At 42.9% G+C, this 19,895-nt stretch overlaps 1 protein-coding gene across 2 annotated transcripts in view; it reads right to left on the reverse strand.

Moving 5' to 3' along the window:
• dock11 (dedicator of cytokinesis 11) overlaps nt 1–19,895 on the reverse strand; it is a 63,744-nt gene that overhangs the window by 32,436 nt on the left and 11,413 nt on the right. For both annotated transcript variants that reach the window (XM_080052012.1, XM_080052011.1), the window contains exons 6-26: nt 18,310–18,405; nt 17,859–17,993; nt 16,615–16,798; nt 15,661–15,740; nt 14,584–14,667; nt 14,237–14,377; nt 12,819–13,076; nt 8,792–8,914; nt 8,564–8,646; nt 7,929–8,051; nt 7,603–7,679; nt 6,525–6,709; nt 6,300–6,365; nt 3,820–3,912; nt 2,442–2,565; nt 2,081–2,193; nt 1,765–1,848; nt 1,414–1,503; nt 553–674; nt 389–458; nt 133–258 (exon numbers count right to left, since the gene is read on the reverse strand). In XM_080052012.1, the coding sequence (XP_079908138.1) occupies nt 133–258; nt 389–458; nt 553–674; nt 1,414–1,503; nt 1,765–1,848; nt 2,081–2,193; nt 2,442–2,565; nt 3,820–3,912; nt 6,300–6,365; nt 6,525–6,709; nt 7,603–7,679; nt 7,929–8,051; nt 8,564–8,646; nt 8,792–8,914; nt 12,819–13,076; nt 14,237–14,377; nt 14,584–14,667; nt 15,661–15,740; nt 16,615–16,798; nt 17,859–17,993; nt 18,310–18,405 (2,457 nt within the window). The remainder of the gene's footprint in view (nt 1–132; nt 259–388; nt 459–552; nt 675–1,413; nt 1,504–1,764; nt 1,849–2,080; nt 2,194–2,441; nt 2,566–3,819; nt 3,913–6,299; nt 6,366–6,524; nt 6,710–7,602; nt 7,680–7,928; nt 8,052–8,563; nt 8,647–8,791; nt 8,915–12,818; nt 13,077–14,236; nt 14,378–14,583; nt 14,668–15,660; nt 15,741–16,614; nt 16,799–17,858; nt 17,994–18,309; nt 18,406–19,895) is intronic.

The following is a 19,895-nucleotide window of genomic DNA, read 5'->3' on the forward strand; positions in this document are numbered from 1 at the left end:
CATCTTCCCTGGAAGTGGTCACAATAGATCAACATTTTATAGGAAAAGTATGCAGCCTGCTGTTCAATGTTGGTACTACAACTGGACTGACCCAGGAAAAGCATACACTAACACTAATGTGACTATACACACCTTGAGAAGTTTATTGCTGGTGTAGAAATCAGCAGTTTGCTTGAGGGTGGCTGTAACTGCGGTGGCCAGCACCTCATGAGTGCACCCTGAGTTTCCTGACGCAGGGTTGTTGGTCACAAACACATACTAGGAAGATAAACACACAATATGCACTTTAAACTGGCAACTACCAAAGCATTTTTGTAACTATATCTTTGTAAAAGTGCATTTTAATTTTATAATATAAAAATAGTATGTGTTAATGTTGGTAGATTACCTTAACAAAAGAGCGCAGGTAGTGTTCCAGGCCTTCCTCGTGACATCTGGAGACTATGTGTATGATCACACTGAACGGGCACAGAACGAGGGAGTGTTATTGATAGAAAGTTCATCACTCTTAAATAGTACAAACTGCATTTTTCCCACAAGCGGATGACTGACCGTAGAGAGTTTACAGCAATCTCATGGGCTTCTTTGGTCGCTGCTGCGAGGACCTCAAACAGCTGCATCAGCACTGTTGGTAGGAAGTTGATGATTACATGTGTCTCCATGGCGTGCAGGCACTAGAGGAAGGACGAAACAGGAAGAAATAGAGCAAAGACAATTGAAGTGAGGAACTGCTTTGAAAATAAAGTGAGTGGAAAACAGCTCATGTACTGAACCCAGATGAATGCCAAATGGTCTGAATGGCTGAGCCTCTACTCTTTGGATGGAGTTTGCTGTATGAGGTTGTGCATACGCTAAACCGTACTCGCATTTTAAAAAAAATACCGCTTAGCTATTTGAATTAACTAGTGGTTTGAGTTGATACACTTTTCAGTGAAATGCTGAAATGCTCTAGAAAAAGTGAATGATGTACCATGAAAGAAATGATTGACATATACCGTAGCAAGAAAGCGCAAACTCAACCATAACCTGATCTCGTGCCTTTGAGGTGGCAGCTCCGAGACTATGGAATAGCCTTCCACTTCAGTAAAATGCTCCCCCTTCATTGACACTTATAAGAGAATACTCAATGGCCTTTGAATGTTCTCAGTGATTTTGGTTTTCTTAGCCACATTTGACTATCTTTTCTCTTATTGGATTGTATCTTACGTTTAGGCACATGTTTTATATTGTCTTGCAAATGATCTTTTGTTTTATTGTATGTGCATCCGGTTTGAATGTTGTACAGCACTTTGGTTCACTCCGGTTGTTTTTGAAATGTGCTATATAAATACAGTTGATTTGATTTGAGGTCGACTTGGCCTGGCGTAAAATGATCAATGTCTGTAAGTGGATCCCTGCCTCACAGAATCTCACCTTCAGGTATTTGATCAGTTCTGCTGGGTTGCCCTCCGATGCCGTCCTCATCAGCTGGCAGTGCTGGAAGAATTTGTGTAGATGCAAGTCCTGAGGAGGAAACAGCACAATATTCAAATCATACACACACACACCCTTCATACCAGCTACCTTAACTTGACATACTGTACATATATATGTGTGTGTGTGTGTGTGTGGCCTTGTGCAAATTCTGCAACTTCTTTTCTGCTGCCTGTCTTGGCCAGGACTCCCTGTGAGAAGAGTTACTGTAACTCAATGGGACCTTCCTGGTGAAATAAAGGTTAAATAAAAAATAAATAAATAAAAATATGTGGGTATTTAGAGAATTACCTGAGCGTATATTGTTGATGCTACATGGCACCTCACTTTGAACAGCGTCTTGGCATTTTCCACCCACTTGATATCCGGTTGGGACTGTTACGGTACACAGAAATATAGAAAAACATATCAGAAAGACTGCTTCTTCATTTAGCTGACACAAAAGCACTCTAAATAAGCATACCTACCAAAAAGACTAAATCAAATATCTATAGTATTCTATTAAGGTCAAATCTTCTCAGCATCTATTAGCTTTGGCATTTTGCCGGTCCATTAGTGGGATTTGGATGGGAAAGTGAATATTGCTTTTAAGGGAATAGTACTGTACCTTTCTGGTGTCCTGACACAGGTATCCAGGAGGCAAAGTGGCCGCTACTGGCAGCAGGAGATCCGCTGACTGCATCCTTCCTTCTTTTAGAAGCGGCATCCACGAGTAACCCACTGGAACACATACAAGAAGCAGTGTCGTTACCGGGCCTCATAACATAGCCAAACATTCTACAATACTGAAATCCAACAAATTAGCTGATTATTGACAATAGTGCATCTGCTTCACTTGACTGAGAGGTGAAAAAGAAAATAATCAGAAATCCTCTTAGAAAATGAAAGCTGTGCAAGCAATGTGTGTTTAGTTTCTTAATGAGTTTGCATTCATGGACACATGTACTGTATATGAGAGGCAGACTCACCCAGTGTCTCCACCCCCTCTCTCTTCTTGCTGCTAGCCTTGCTGCTGGACTCACAGCTGACGTGGTAAAATGTGAAGAGGATGTGGTGTTTGTCGTGCACGTGGACCGGCAGCTCAATCTTTACCTGTGCACAGTGGAGCAGGGAACTGTATTAAGCTTCGTACATTAACATCCTTTCAGTCTTTATACAGACACCAGATTAGCAACATACTGATACTAATAATGAATTTAACGTAGTTATGAGAAAGAGTGCTACTTATAACTGATAAGACATTTGTTTGACAAACCAAACTTCAAAACAATAGTTTATTTGCCCAACTACACTGGTAAAAAATGCATCGAGAATCGGGCTCCTCATGTACTCATTAACTACTTTAGGACTTGCTACCTTTATCGAAGTCAAAGCTGGAGATTTTCCCGACTTCTTTTTCCCTAAATTCAGCGAAACATTTAGGAGTGAAACTAAAAGATATTATTTCCACCAGGGGGCAGTGACAGCTAGGAAATGTATTTTCCTTGGCACATGTTGTGTTTGTCATTTCTAACAGGAAATGACACACACACACACACACACACACACACACACACACACACACACACACACACACACACCTAGTAACCAACAAATTGCTTGGGAATGTCATAAACCTCATGAGTATGACTCATTCAGTTAGTGTGGTTAATCATTTTCTCTCTTCATAAAGTCAAAGACATCCATAAGATTGAGTTTGTGTCCTGATAATATTTTCTGATATGTCCTTGGAATCCTTGATAATGATTGATATTATCATAATAATAATACATTTTACACCCCCCCCCCCCCCTCCCTTCAAGTGAACCTAAGACCCTTTAAAGGATAAAGATAAAGATCATCTTTGTCCTGTCCTGAACAGAAATTCTCCATGATGTGACGGGAAGCTCAAGTATGGAGAGGTAAATCCCAGTGAGTATGCCTCTGCGGGTGCATGCGGGGACTCTTTAGATCCTAATCCGTTAGTTATAAGGGCCATGTTCCCCCCCTATGCTCTACCTCTCTACAGTATCCAGAGTGTTGTTTAGTTGGGTCTGTGACTGTTTGACCGCTCTAGTGTGTGATCACAGCTCTACCCTGAGACAGATTTATGGGATTAGTTCAATGCTGGCTGAGGAATTTGAGTCTTTCACACAGAAAGGTTCCAGGATGTTTGAGAATAATAATCAAGATTTTCTAAACTGTTGCTCCAGTTGCACTTCTGATTAACTTTTTCTTTCTCATTTATTTTCACGCACCAGACGAATGCATGCTACTTCAGGTCATTTCATTATCTGGCTGATCAGTGTATTTAATGGTATATGAAATACTGAATGTGAATGGGTAGTGATGAGGAAATGATCTCACCTCGTCGTAGAACTCAGGGCCCTGATTGTGGTGCAGGACGGCTGCGTAGCTGCTGCTGGTGAAGAGTGAGTCTCCCGGCTTGCCGTAGATGCACTGAAAGGCAAACGAGTGCAACAGTCAACCAACTTTGGCTCCTGTGATGTTGAGGCACAACGGTGAGTAAGTGCTCAGAAATCTGAGATTCCAGACAATATTTGGAGAATAAGATGTGGTTGTGTGTGCAAGCCCTTCATCTTATGCATCTCTGAAGCACAAACATATTAAACAAAGAATTGAGGAAATAGAATGGGGAAACTGAAGTTTGTTGCTTCTGACTAAACAAGAGGGGCCCCGTCTTGTAAAACATTATACAAATTTACAGGCCTTATAAGGCAGTGTTTGCCTTGTTCTAATTAAAGCTACAGTACCCCCCGTCCTCTGATGGATGTCAATGACAGAAAACCAACAAACACATAATCAATCACATACGACATAAATAATATTTTTTTCTTTCCAAGTGGCAACTTGAGCCATTAGCAGATGAAAATGTAGGGTATTATGAAAGCGCCCTCAAACGCTAGGAGGAACACGGCATAGTCAAAGCTCTGTTTTGTAGCAGAGCAACAGCCGTTGACCAAAGAGGTTCTGTGGGAAAATGAAACCTGCAATGTCAAGCTTGACCAGGTCACAGTGTTTCTAATGAGGGGAGGAACAGGTTCAGACCTGCTCGGATGGATGGTTTGATACACTAATTAGGATGCTAACACTTGTAGTCATCTCTAATGAACAATAATGAGCGGTGCTGGCCAGAGGAAGGACAGAGTTCTGGAACAGAGTGGACTGATAGATATTGAGACTGATAGGACCTGGAGGACTACAGGGACATGGAGGCTCAGCTGCTCTCAGATCAGTGCAGTGTGTGGAAGCAGCTGGAGGAGGTGGAGGAAGGGATTACACAGATTTGAGCAAAGATCTATTGTTGCAAATCACAAGGTGCAGCAGGACTGCAGGCAATGGTGCATGGTTTGGAGGAAAAAATAAAAAATTCCGGGGCCCTTACAGCAGCAGTGGGTTTAGGTTGCTGATGGGAGTCCTGATTACCTGACTGAGGATGAGGGTCTAGGTCTGGGGATGTTATCTGTCAGAGAGGCTGTCCTGTTCATACATGTACTGTACCGCCCACGATTAAAAAACAAACATTTTACTACTGGTTTCACCGTTTGACTTATAAATCCTTCAGGAGTTAAAGTACAATAAATACAACCTGGGCTCATGATTGTACGTTTGACTTGAAGAAAGTGATTTATTCTGAATTCAACGGTAGGTTTATTTTCAATTCACGACCCCTGCAGAATCCCTTCCACTCTCACGTTTCTGTTCACAAAAGCTTCAAAATCATTTCCTCTCCAGAACCTCCCCGTGCTTCCGCCGCCTCTGATCTGATTCAGATCTCCTGAGAGGTGCTCTGCTGGCTCCTGCTCAATGTTTGTCAACAACGTTCTGCCTCATTGTACTTCCAAGCATTGTTTGAGTGTGTGAGTGAGAGAGAGAGAGCAATCTACAGTATCTGAGATATAATATAATACATATGACTGCAAACTGCTCTGCCTGCCTAGACTCTAATCTAAAGCATCCATTGTAAAAGTTATGGCGGATGAAGTGAAAGAATTTGTGTATTCTGCCCTCCCTCTGGAAAAGTTAAATAATCCGCAGCGCTTTGATGACTGTTTCCACCCACAGATATTTGACATGTGTGGCCGGGGAGAAATAGAGAGGAAGAGAAGAGAGAAAAAGAGTGACCCTTCATTATCTTCTGCTGCCAGCTATAATAACCAGCTTCTGTAAGCTTTTCCTCTCTCCTCCTCTGGCCCCTCGGCAGCACTGCCGACTTCCACTTTGTGTAAAGCAATAAAAAGAAAAGTCTATCATGTCTGAGGCCTCTGCTTCTGATCAATGAAATCTCATTGGGGACATTCATGACGCTGTATTAATGCTTCTGAGATATTTGCACCGGGCTCCTGCTAATCTGCTGAGACACATAGTACATGCTTGTTGTTATGTACTCCAAAACAAAACTGTTTCAGATCCTCTTATATTTGGAACATCTCTGTTTTTAAGAAAAGTATAGGTATTAGGGCCAGATAATAAGACAAGATAAAAGGGAGAAAATAGTTATGATGTTATGATAATAAGGTCATACGTATAGTGTTACAGGTCATGTGTTGCCTTGCAAAAGCCCCGCTGTGCTCCTGACGCTGCTTCAAAGTCATGCCTGGTTATTGACTCATACATCATGTAAAGGGTTCCATGTCATTTCAAATTCCTAAAATGTTAAGAAAGTGTAATATTTCAACTGAGTCTTAGCCCCGGTGGCTCTAAACACATTTCTCCAAGCACCAAAACAGAGTTTGGATAAATTTCCAAGCAACTGAGCGTGTGCATCACTGCAATGGACAGTAGCTCACACATTACAATATATCCAGTTCATTGATTCAACTCACCTTTAAAGGGGTTGCACCTTCGTCGTCTGAGTCGCGGAACTGCATGCAGACTGCAATGTTTCTAGCCTGTCGTGGGGGAGGAATTACAGTCGGTCAATGCAGGGAGCAGAGCCAATAAACAATGAGTGTAACAGTGTCAAATCAAATAGATGTCCTTCATGCTTCACTCCATTCATTCCCACCGTCACCACTTTTTCCTCCAGCTTCATTGTAAGTCACACACACCTTGGTGAAGGACTTCTGGTTGTCATATTTGAGCTGCAGTGGGTAGATGTAGAGCTGGTGCTTGTAGGTGGTGAAGGGGTAGTTGTACTTGGCCTCTTCCGGGAGGAACTCCTCGATCTCAACAGACACCCGCTCACAGCCGTCCTCGAAGGGCTTGACGGGGATGTAAGAGGAGGTCACCGTATCTAAGGGAGAAAGGAGAACAAGAGTGAGGGAAGCAAACCTCTGTGGTTGTGTGCCCGCTTCCTGTGCCATCCCAACAAGTCAACTCAAGCTAAGTCAGTAGATTCATGTACTACGTCGACTGCAAATACCCAAACTGCTTGTCAGGGAAAACTCAAATGCTGACATTGATTAAAGAAAACAGCTTAGACCTCACAACAGAACTTTGCAGAGTGTGGGTTTGGACTGCATCTGTAAGGTCATTCTTTTTACTTACGAGTACTTCTTTTATCTACTGCGACTGATGGAGGAGAGCATGACTAAATTGTTTGTACACCTCCTAAGATTCTGCCACATTATGCCTTTCTTTCTTGTATGTGTGTAAACTCCATCACCCAAACAGTCTTAAAAAAGGGCTTTCTCTACCATTAGCTTCCTGCCTCTTACTTCTTCCAGTACACTAATCGACTGTATTGTTTGCTTTCTAGGAACAGGAAAGGATTTTGTCACATGTGCTGTGAGGGAAGCCGAGGTTTGGTCTTTGCACTTGTTACTCTTGTCTGATATCTAGGATCTCAGGCTTACTCTCCGTTTTGTTTTTGACACACATAGCACATGTCCGTGTATATGGGATCAGCAGTGGCTAACTGGGAACATATAGTGGCAGTGAAGATGTATAGGAGATCGTAATGAATTAATGCACAGCTACATTTGTGGTTTCCAATTCAACTACAAGACTACAAGTTTGAATAGTTATTCCATCTAGATATTGTATTTAGTCTCAGTTAAAAATGCATGGCAGCTCCTACACATGTACACTTGGAAGTAGTTAGTGTGTTCTAAAGGCCCAGACTTGACTTCACTGTTAGAGAGACACATTTTAGGATAAGGAGAAACTTTAAAAATAACTACATACTTGAGAAGTCAGGTGGGACGCACTCAATGGTGACATTCAGCTGTCCAGGGATGGTCTGGAGCTTGCTCTTCTCTGGTCTGACACGGGGAAAAAGAAAGATTCAAAATAAGAATAAAGTGCAATCAAGTCTGAATAAAGGACCAATCAAGTCTGAATACATGTACTGATGACCTCTATAAGGTTCATGTTGAGTGAGCACAAGTGTTGTTTTCTAATGCACAGCAATGTCTCCTCTGAAATGCCATGTGAGATAAAGGCATAAATGTGCAAGGGCATGAGGGTTGCTCATTCTTGCTGAAATAGCAGAAAGAGTGGCGGTGACTCACTTCCTGATGTCGGCCAGCAGCTTGATGATGTCGTCCGTGGAGACTTTGCTGCTGTCCTGGCGGTAGAGAGGAGAGAACTTGCCGTCCATGTCCAGGCTGCCCTGAGCGTCTTTGAACACCTGCCTGGGAACACATTACACAAACACACATGGCTACAGCTCCTGCCTCATGCACACAGCAAAATACACACATTTTCCCATCAGGGTTCAATGAATACGTCAGGCTGAAAATGCTGGAATTGTATTACAAATCTAATGCTATCATAATGTAGTCCCTCTGTTTTAAATTGGAGCTAGACTTGAAAAAATGTACAATAGTATACTTACTGTGCCTTGTACTGAATATATGTATGTTTTTTAACAATGCGATAGCATAATCGCAATTCTAAATTCAATATTTGGAATATCTTGGTATGAAAATATAGAGTTAACCTTCATTTCCACACCTGTTGAAACATAAAGAGGATGTGTGACATTTAATACATTCAAAATAATAGACTTTTTATTGTTAAAAATCCGAGGCAGTGTAGTATTATAATGATATTGTTGTGCATTCGTATAAAGCTGATTCAAACATAATTCCAAACAGATTCATTTCAGGCTAATATTGTGACTTGTGGATTATTCCTGTCTTACTTGGCAGCCCAGGCAAATGGCATCCTGTACTGGCCCAGGCGCTGGCATGTCTGCTTGGCAGCTTTGAGCACCTTCTGAGCAGTCTGCGGAGGACACGGGAGAGAACAAACAAAAAAACATGTAATAACAAATCAATGCAGATGAGATCATTCGAAGGCAGGATGTTAGACTTAGTGGACAAGCCCAGTGCATGTCTTTGAATGAGGTGAAACGGTGCAGGCGGCGGACCTTGCTGACGTCAGAGGTCTTGATGTAAGGCTCGGCACAGTGTGTGATGCCGTTCTGTAACACCTTCTCTACACGGGCCACCAGGAAGATGTCTGCATGGGGGTTGGTCACTGAGAAGATACCCTGGAAGGAGAGAGGGAGATATAAGAATAGGGACTTTATGGTATAGCATACAACAATATCTGGGGTTTTAATATGTTATTGACAGTCTGTTGTTGACCATCTTCACTAACAACACTCGAGGAGATGGGTACATTTCAAGAGAAGCCACTTCATCCAAACTGCCGGTTACTCAAATAGACGGGCAAGCATCAGCAATTCCAACTTGAAATGTCTTCCGAGTGTTAAATTCATGGAGTGCTTCTCTACAAGGCAAGTGGCTGCCTTTGGCTGTTAATCTGACGTCATACAGGAAAACCACACTGGGCTCACGTCTATTTTTGCTCTGGCTGTCTTCAATCTCGTAGTGTCAGTTCACACACAAACAATGTCGAGGAGGGGACAAGATATGACATTTGGGCAAAACTGTGCCGCTAAATGTGTGCACATAGAAAAATACAGAACTTCCATTGAGGTTTTTAGTTAGTGGTAGAATCACACAGGCAGGAAGTAATTTTGGGAACCATGGAAGTTTGAGTAGTGATACTGACTGTTTCACTACTTACTCCACCGAGGGCCCAGTTGCAACGTCTAACAGGGTGCACATAAATGATACATCTTAGAGGAGACACAGTGCCAGGCAGGCAGGCAGACAGACAGACAGACAGACAGACAGACAGACAGACAGACAGACAGACAGACAGACAGACAGACAGACAGACAGACAGGCAGACAGACAGACACACTCCCTTGGTTACAGTCCGAGCCAGAACCCTGCCCATCCTCCTCCATCTGCACTCATTCACTCATCTTCACAGCCTTAACACAACCACACACAGCTGCATATGGTGGTGATCCTATCTCTTATGATTTGTTGTTCATAACCCGTTTGACATATTGGGCAACGTGGGGAATAACTAGTTCCTAAGTTCAATATTTTGCCATTACACCACCCAGAATCGCAAACACAAACGACTGTGTGACTGCTAAGATGCCCAAACAGCTTAATATTCATACTTAGACAAACATGTTAGATTTGTGAATTACGTAACAACATGGAACAGAGGCTGTGGACTCCAAAGAGCTGCTGATGCAGTGGAGAGATGAAAGAAGTAGGAGCTTCGTCCTTGGACCACACCCAATGCACCTAAATTAAACCGTGGTCAGTCGAGCTATAATAGCACTCTAATCACAGAGGTAGCTCTGTTTGGATGCATGTGTTTGTGTGTGTTTGTGTGTGTGTGTGTGTGTGTGTGTGTGTGTGTGTGTGTGTGTGTGTGTGTGTGTGTGTGTGTGTGTGTGTGTGTGTGTGTGTGTGTGTGTGTGTGTGTGTGTGTGTGTGTGTGTGTGTGTGTGTGTGTGTGTGTGTGTGTTGTGCTGCTGCTTTCACAGATGTTGGTTGGCGGAACACAACATGATGTAGTCCATAAATTAAAACGGACATAAAGCCCACAACGTTTGTTTTTATTTTTTTTCAACTGTAACATCTGGTCTGCTACTGATTGCTGTATTCTTTACTATTTATGCTTGGAGTATTTGACAGCGCTGAGTCTCCCCTATTCATCCACTCACCCTCAAGTTGTTTCTGGTTACAATGTGTTGCTGTGATAGCCCAGTCATGTCTCCTCATGAAAATGGAAAGTGACTAACGGAGAACTGCTGCTGATTTATAACAGGCACCAGGCTTGCCGGGTGACTTAATCACATTAATGGGCCAAGCAGCCAGAGGTGAGGAACAAAGATCTTATGTGCTTGTGTGTGTGAGTGTGATTGTGAGTGTGTGTGGTGTGTGTGTGTGTGTGTGTGTGTGTGTGTGTGTGTGTGTGTGTGTGTGTGTGTGTGTGTGTGTGTGTGTGTGTGTGTGTGTGTGTGTGTGTGTGAGTGTGTGTGGTGTGTGTGTGTTGATCTCACAGCACCTGCAGGAGTTTACCAGAGCCAAGAGTAACACTCACATGTGGGCATAATGCTTTCTTACATATACTTTCAACTGAAAATACGGCAAAGAAAGCCGACGAGAAATAAAAGGGATGTCACCCAAACTGGCAAACCAAGGGGATTCTTAAGTCACTTGCAAATGTGAGCTGAATGAGCAAAAAAACTCAGGTTTCATGTGGACAAAAACCAAGCATTGTCTAGTAACAAAACTCACCATCATGGGAATACTACCGTGGAATGACAATTGAGAGCACAGCGCTTTGATTAAAGGGGAGGAATCGGGGGGCGCCCTTAGCTCAGTTGGTAGGGCGTCCCCCCCATGGGCCTCGGCCAGCAGCGGACCCGGGTTCGATTCCAGCCCGCGGTCGTTCTCTGCATGTCAGTCCCCTCTCTGCCCCATTTCAACTCTGTCTCTACACTGTCAATAAAGCGTAAAAATGCCAAAAAAAAAAAATCTTAAAGGGGAGGAATCAATACGAAAACAACTATTTATCATGCGTTTTGGATAAAGAGCTTCGTCATGGAGACATCCCAGTGTCAGCAGAGTCTTCTGACGTAAGAGAACAGCAGGGAATCCATCAGAATCACTTATGCCTTCATTGCCTTGCCCTGCCCAGGCCGGCTACAGTCCAGCTAAACACATTAAATGACAACTCAGCGGTCTTTCAGTTCACCGAGCTCTGTGAGGATATTTTAGACTGAGGGCAACCTCGGACCACAAACTGACGAGGCTTGGAAAAATGTAGGGTGTTGTGGGAGCGCAGGACAAACGAGACAGAGAGGTGAAATCAAGTTGAATCTGTTTACACCCACTGTTTAGCATTACAACAGCTAACAGCTTCAGGTAACACAGGCTTACCACACAGCACGGCCACCCAGCTAAACTCTTTTCCCAGAAACCCCCTCTCTCCCCGATGAGCTCCCAGTGTAAATAATGTTCCACTGGTGATGATTCAGTTAGAAATTACTGTAATGTTTCTTATTAAGTGTAGTTATTAATAGACTATGTTTGCTTATGATGTATTTGCCTTACTCTTTGTATTCATGCTTTAATTTGCTAGGTTGTAGAAGACGTTTGTACTGAAAGGACACATCACACAGAGGGGTTTCCTTTAAATATAACCCTTTGAACTACAAAGAGGATACTTCCCATATATTGAGTTCATTAATTAGCGTCTGTTTATAGAGGTAGAAATGTATACACGAACACCTTTTGCTTTGGAATAATGGTTTGTCTTTCCTATGTCTTCATCTGTAGCTGTGTGTACGTTATGTAGCACCTTAAACTGCCTGGTTCTGAACCGACTACACGAAAAACAACTCCAAAACTCTAACATTTACAGCTATAAAGATATCGTTACTGACATCTGTCTGCTGTGTGTTTCTCACACATGAAAGCAAGCATGGTCTGAACTCGTGCTCATTTTGCAGCCGGTTGTTCATGGAGCCTAATTGCCATGAACACAAGAGAAAACAGAAACTCAAAAAAAATGAGGAATCAGTTTCACATCAGTAAAAAACCCACATCAGCAAAACCTCTAGCCGGAACTCTCAGTCTAATAAGCAAACTACAGCACAGAGTCCAATATGCAATTGAATGGCACAAACTAAAACTAACCAATCCCAGAAATATATCACAGCAAACTTCCCTGGTATTAGAAAAGCTCCACCAAAGGCTAAAGACTTTTAAGTCCTTAAAAGTTTATGGTATCACATTTCCGGTCATCTTTCACGTTCATTTTCAAATGTTGATTTAACTTTAATGAACAAGTTTACATAAAATGTGTTAAAGTATAGTTTTAATAATGAATCAATGTTTTCAGCAGACGCTGATGGGATTCACGAAGATAACCGAACACACCTTGAAGTGTACCAATGCCACAACATGACTGAGGCTCCACACCCACTTCTTGCTGCTGCCTCTCTCAGTGAGTCAGGTCAAGTCATTTCCTCAATAAGAAAACATATTTCAAGTTCAGTCAAGTGTGTGTACCTGAGTGGGGAAGCGCAGCAGAGCCTCTGACACCCTCTGAAGAACGGGCATGCCTTTGGATTTCCCTGAGTCTCCGTTGACCATGACTCCCCCTCCTCCCCCTCCCTCAGAGTCTGACGCAGGAGACAGCAGCTGGCCCGAGGCGTCGCTCAGCATCTCCCGGACACACGGCGGGTTCAGGTCCACGTGGAAGTCTGCAGAGATCTTACAGCTCTTGGACACGTCAAACAGGGCCAGGCTGATGAAGAACGGTTCCACCTGGGGTTAGGCAGAGAGATGGTTAAAATGGTTTGCACATTCGCATACATCAGCCGGGGTGTAGAATTTCCATGGATTCAGTTACTGTGCAGCACATTTCACGCCAGCTTCATTTAACTTCATTCATCCAATAACAATTAAAAACCACTGTTTTTTTTCCGGGAATTGTAGGCCTGTACATTGGTTGACCTCATGTTAACATTATTATTCTATTAAGGGTTTTAATCTGCCATATATTACAATCATATTGCAAGCAAAAGCTTATTCCTTTTTCAGAAATATTTGTCTCACCGTAAATTGAGCCTAAATATGTAAGAATAAATACTGTAAACATAACAAAAATATTGGCTTTCCGACTCCAAAAACATGCAAATTGTGGCTCTACAGCAGTGCAGCCCACATATTTTTGAAGGAGTTCAATGCCAGTGTGCATGGTTTGTGCATGATGGACAAGCCTTACGTCAACTGATAAACATTAAAACTATCAGGAGGCTGTGGAAGGCAGGGAGGAGGGGATGAAGAGAGGGAGAGAGAGCGGATTTCAAACCACAAATGTGAGTCACTTCTCTTTGGCCTTCTAATGCACTAGTAAGAAGGAATAAAAGCTCCAGTGTTTTCTCAATGTTTTATGACTCCAGCAATCCACTCTGACAAAGGCGGGGCTCTAAACTGCTGCCTCATGCTACCGGGAGCACTTCACTGATAGCACTCTTCAGACTGACGTCTTCTTGCTAAAACCACAAGTCCTTGTTCAGTTGGAACAATGATGTTTAAAGCTGACATGCTTCTTCTAGCTTTGATAACATTAAAATGTTTTCAAACCGATTTGACCGATAAACCAAATATGAAAGTATGGCGACACTATCTTGTGGTGTTGTCCTCTTTTGGCCTGGTTACTTCCACTGCTCCCAGACAGGCCAACATGAATTATGAAGGTATATTATCTGGGGCAGAACGGTGCAGGGCGAGTGTGTGTTGTGATTAGATTATGCTTAAGCGCATACAGACACAGAGGTTTTTACTTGTGTTTTTCACTTTTGTGATTTATTATTTGTGGCACACGGTCCTGTAGTCATCTATTTGGCAGTAAAAGGTTTAGGGGTGCAGCAAAGAAAGTAGAATAGGTAGTAGTACAAGCAGAATATACAATGTTGACATACGTTGGTGAGGACGCCGTCCCCCTTCTCACTAACGCAGCCCTGCAGACTGAAGGTCAGGTCGTGGCAGCTGACCACGATACGGCGGCCAAAGCGCTCCTCGAATGGCTTCACGTCTGGCTCGATGCCTGAGAAGTCCAGCCTCTGGGTATGGGACAGGAGAGGGGGAGATAAACACAACAAGAAGATTGATTCAGTGGAGAGGAGAGAGGGGATAAGTGGGGAGAACAAAGTGGATATGGTGGAAAAGGGCGAGCAGAGATCAAACAGGCTGAATCAATAGAGAAATAAATTAATCATATAGGACTGTCGGACGACCAAATGTTTGAAAGAAGCAGTGTCTTCTTTACCTGGGTCTCAGGGTCCAGGGAGAAAAGCTTTGGTCTGCCTTCGTTCCTGTTCATCTTATTGAGCTGGTCTGTCTCCCTGGCGTACTGCACACACACACGCACACACAAAACACACACACAATAAAAGGGAATGACAGTCAAATGTATTATTCAGTCATCTTTTGTCAAAATTCCTTTTTGCACTGTGTGATACCTGTTACATTTAAATAATTGTATCAAGCTACATTTCAACTACCTTAAATAACATATTGTAATTTGTACTGTAAGAATAAAGGGCCCTGTTTCTTTTCAATGTTTAATTGTTTTGGTTATTCTGATCCATTGAAAGAACATAATATATACAGGCCAACAGCAGCTGGTTTCAAAGGAAAGGATACAAGCAGTCAACAGAGAGAGAGACACAGTGGGAGTAAGAAGGGGCATGTAATGGAGAGACAAACAAATGAAAGCCTCAGGGTCATAGCAAGAGCCCTGATCCACCTCCTCCTCCCTGTGTTTCAGACGGATCATTCCAGTGATGTTTTTACGTGGAGAGAAGGGAAGGAGCTGCGCTGGAGAGGCCCAGAGCAAACACACAGCCCAACACAGCGGCACAGAGCACAAAGGGCTTTGTTGTCTGTGTGCAGCTCCAGGTTTATAGACATATTTTTTAAAAAACGGCCCGGCCTCTTTGGAATAAACACTGCTGTTCTTCAGGCTCAGAAAAAAAATATTTAAACAAAAGGAAGTGCAACAAAAAGAGCTGCTCTTCTATGACTGCTCCGCCATGTAGACATCCAGACTGTACATCTAGTCTTATCAACTCCTCTTTGGGTTGATGCTAAGTGGTTCTAGCTACTTGCCATTCTGTTTCATTTAACAATTCACTTTATTGAACAATTCATTACAGGAGAGACAGTTTTGTAATATGTATAACTCTCTGTGTCCTTTGATTATCATGATGCACTGTAGCACTATATGTACCATATTATTCCTTTCTTTTTGTGGAGTTTCTCCATATTGTCCCATCTAAATACATATTGATACACTCGAAGATGATTATAATTATGTCACTAATTGTGAATGAATGAATCATACCTTCAGGAGTTCAGGCTGTAGGCTCCTCCCCAGGCTCTCCAGCAGGCTCTCACCTTTGCCTTGGCTGATGTTGTCGTCATCTGATTGAACAGGAAGTGGTCACGCATGAGTAAAGTTTATCAGAATACATAGAGGCCCTGTCTAAAATACAAATATGTTTCCCATATGGACAAACTACTACCTTACAGTCTACCGCGCCGGCCTTAATAAAGAGAGGCCATTCACTATGCTGCACCCAGGTGACAGATGATGAACCCAGTGAACTGAACTACAACTGCACCCTTCATCTTTCCTGATCAGCATCATGGGAGATTTGTTAGCTAGCTTTGGATTTCATTACATCATTCTGCAGAGAGTTTAATACTATATGGTATAAAAAGAGAAAAAGGGCCCACAGATGCAGAATGCATTACAACTGCTGTTGCTGCCTCTTAAAGAAACACACATCTGAGAGAATTGGTGAAAGAAACAAAAGAAAAACTCTAGCTTCTGAGAACAAGATTCCTGGTTTTATTTGCTCCTGCTCGGCTCAACATCTCTTTGAAGGAATTACAGCTGATGTGCATGTGTATCTTGTATCTGTCCACTGGCAGCAACTACAGTGTTTAGCCCATTCATTGCTACTGTTTCATTGAAATATGGAAGCCATTATGATGTCATAACACAGGGCTCAGGCTTAAATTCAGGAGAGTTTTGGTATACCCTCCACAGCGAGAGGGAGGGATTGCTGTACCTCTGGCCACCACTGACACAGCCTCAACAATAATTTTCAAACAATGCTATTGTTATTATCATAGCTAAATGCACCCTGACTCTACAGCAACTTTTCAATAAGACAATAAATAGAAGGTTGACTGACGGATGATCTGTGCACATGTGTGTGTGTGCGTGTTAGTGTGTGTGCGTGTTGTGTGTGTATATTCCAAGTAACGGTAAGTTTCCAGTGTATCTCACCCAGTGATCCATCCAGTGACTCTGTCCCGTTCCTGCGGTCCTGGCTGGCCTCTGTGCTGCTCTGTAGAGCCTGTTTGAGAGTGATCACCCACTCCTCCATCTCTGCCTCGCTGTCTGCAGCCAGGAAGTGGCTGTAGCGGTCTTGCATCTTCAGCTCAAAGCCATTACGCTTCATCTTGGGGCTCTGTGGGGGGGCAAAGTGATTTAATTTGACCTACTTTGAATTTTTGCTTTCCCTTCACAATAACAATGGATTGAAAATCTTTGCATAATCTGAGAATGAGAGGAATACTGTTGTTTGGGGCAACACAACAATATTTCCCCTTGAGGTTTATAAAATTTGGCCAATGTACTTTTCCCCCTGACCAAAACAATTACTGACAAATATTGCTACACTTTTTGCATGCACATTGCTTCAGATGAATTGAAACAGACAAGGTCTTCGCACTGGATCTCTTTCTGTGCAACAACTTGAACGCTGCAGCCTTTCAGCTGCAAAACATGCTTTAAATGTCAAACACGGCAGACTCCACAAGCTTCCTCATTCAACCCACTAGACATAATGAGCCCCCCCCCCCCCCCTCTTCCCATTCATATTCTGAATGTGCTCATCAAACTGAAAGCTTCCTGGCACCTCACTCTGGTCAGGGCAGACCAGAGTGAGGTGCCAGCCTGAGCCATGAGCCCAAAGCAGCAGCCCCTCATAATCTGATCTAAGAACCGGACTACTCTGACCAGGTCAACGGAATGCAGTAAATCAAAGCTGAAAGCCCCTGGAGCGTGGTGAAACTAGGAAACACACTGACTTTCACGAGGAGGGGGAAAGCTTGTGCCAAGAAATGAAAAACTCACAGGGGGCACAGAGGAAGACACACAACAAAAAAAGAGTGTGATTAAAGAAACAGGGTGGTATATTGAAAGTTTGAGTGCTGGTCAAACTGAAAAACAAGTTATTTAGGGCTGTCCCTGACTAATCTTTTTGGTCGAATCTTGCCCATGGTTGATTAATCGTCGTTTTTTTCCCCTTCTCATTGATCCATTTTCTCATTTGCGAAATTGGGTTCATTTTTTTCCACAACAGACAAAAACACCCAATTAGTTTTTCTTCATGACTTGGCTCAATGATTTATTGTATTGCTTCTTAGTCTACCATTCACACACACACACACACACAAAGGAGATTGATAAAGTTTTTATTCTGTCATTGCAGTTTCTTTTACTTTAGTCAGCTCTGTATAGTATACCTGAACAACATCTATGCAGGAGTCAAGGTAGATGGAGCCTTTGGTGTCCTTGCAGTTCTTCTCGTCCTTGTAGGAGTTGAGGATGTAGGAGCCGTCGGGGAGCTGAGACAAGTAGAAGTACCTCCTTTTGAACACCTGCCAGTCACAGCAGTGGAGAGCAACAATGAGGCACACTCACATGTAACAGATTATAAACAACTCATAACAGAGAGATGCAGAATGAAATGTGGCACATCTGTTATTGCTTAAAGGTTGACATGATCTAGATAATAATACAGTAGAGTTATGATTGGATTGAACAATGAAGAAGATGATAGGGAGTAGTGTAGTTTTGATGGCGTTTCAGAACAAACAGTGGCCATGTTTACCCCCCAGTTCTGTTATGAACCCTGTGTTTTGGCTGCTGTCGTCTTGTATGAAAAACAGACAGGAGATGTTGGTGGTGACTCACCCTCATGGAGACAGACAGGCTGCTGTTGATGTTGGCTTTCTGAAGCCAGCCCTGCTTCATGATGCCTCCCCTCTGGGAACAGATTGATGCCGAGTCCTGACACACACACAAACACATAAACACCAAATCAATGTGAGGCCGACTTTATTATAAAGGTTAATTAAGGTTAATGCTTCATACGTATTAAGCATCTCAGTATTCAATGAACTTGAAGACAGAGTAAAGTCTCATCAGTGTAATGTTATTGACATTAAAGGGGGAGTCTTTTTTCTGGAGAATGCTTGTTGTAAAAATCCCTTTTTGCCAAATCAGTGAATATTTCCATGCGAACCACTACCTATCCGTATAGTGTGTGCGCTGAAAATAAAATCTGGTGTTAATACACAGCCTAACTGGTATGTAAACAAAGGGTATGAAAACAAAGGGGGGCCCACCATATCTAGCAACATGCCTGTTTACAGAGCCTAGGCTATGTGTTAACACTGGATTTCTTTTCACAGTAGGTACAGTTAGTGGATCGTGAAGAGATATTCTCTGATTCTGACTCCACCTTTAAGCACAAGATTTGGTGACAAATCTGCATTAAACATATCTTGTTAGTTTTTTTCTGACAAGTAGCAGGTCACAAGAAATCTTCACTGAAAACAGAGGCAGTATGCTAACATGGTTCAGTGAGTGAATATGCCATCAATTCTAATCACGCGCCGTCCCGCCAAAGCAATTTATTTGGTCTCCCGTAAAGTGGGAATCATAATTCAGCCTCAGACCTGTCGTTGCAGCTTTTCCATCTAGACTATCATGGGTCTGTTCATGAGCGCCACAGAAAACCCAAACATTCATCACATGGGAACGGTCTTGGTGAGCACACTACACTGGGCAGGGGCAATGCGTCTGGCCAATTGGAGGAATTCACAGTACGGTGGGGACCTAATTAACTTAATGAACGCCCCGGAACATGACGCATGTAATAGTGACAGTGAGTGAAAAGGGTTGAGGTGTGTTGAGGGCGCTAATCACATTGGAGTGGCATTTTGTCCTCTGTGCGCCCCGCCTTTTATATCCAGACTCGTCCTGTAATCTAATTGGCTGGCTGTCCGTCTCCAGCAGCCCAGACTTTCCCTCAGAAATACAACAATTGACCATGGCCACCGTGAATACACACCTCGCTACACGCTACCTCAGATCGACTATGGTTAGGGTGCATTGTCACCTTATGCCAATGACCGCATAATTATTGACTTACTGTTGGAGATAAAGGACATATACAAGTATTTTTTCTTTTCTTTCTTTTTTTTCACATATTCTTGCTACCAGAGTGCAAAGACTCGCCATCATGGGCATAAAGGATAATGCAGTGGTAATGTAGCAGAAGTATGGGCCGTTTTCTCAAGAGGAAATAGAGCCGTCTCCTCCCATTCTGGCAATGCAGTAACATTTATTTTCCTTCAATTAAAGCCCTTGTCTGTCTAAATTTATCCGCATCCGGGCCTAGGCTAAGGGGAGGATCGATGAGGGCTATTTATAGCACGTATATAAGGCTGCTGGTTTCAGTCTCTGAGGGGTCACACTGCTCGGTGGACCGTTAG

Source organism: Ammodytes marinus, assembly GCF_949987685.1.
Source record: "Ammodytes marinus genome assembly, chromosome: 23".
NCBI lineage: Eukaryota > Metazoa > Chordata > Actinopteri > Uranoscopiformes > Ammodytidae > Ammodytes > Ammodytes marinus.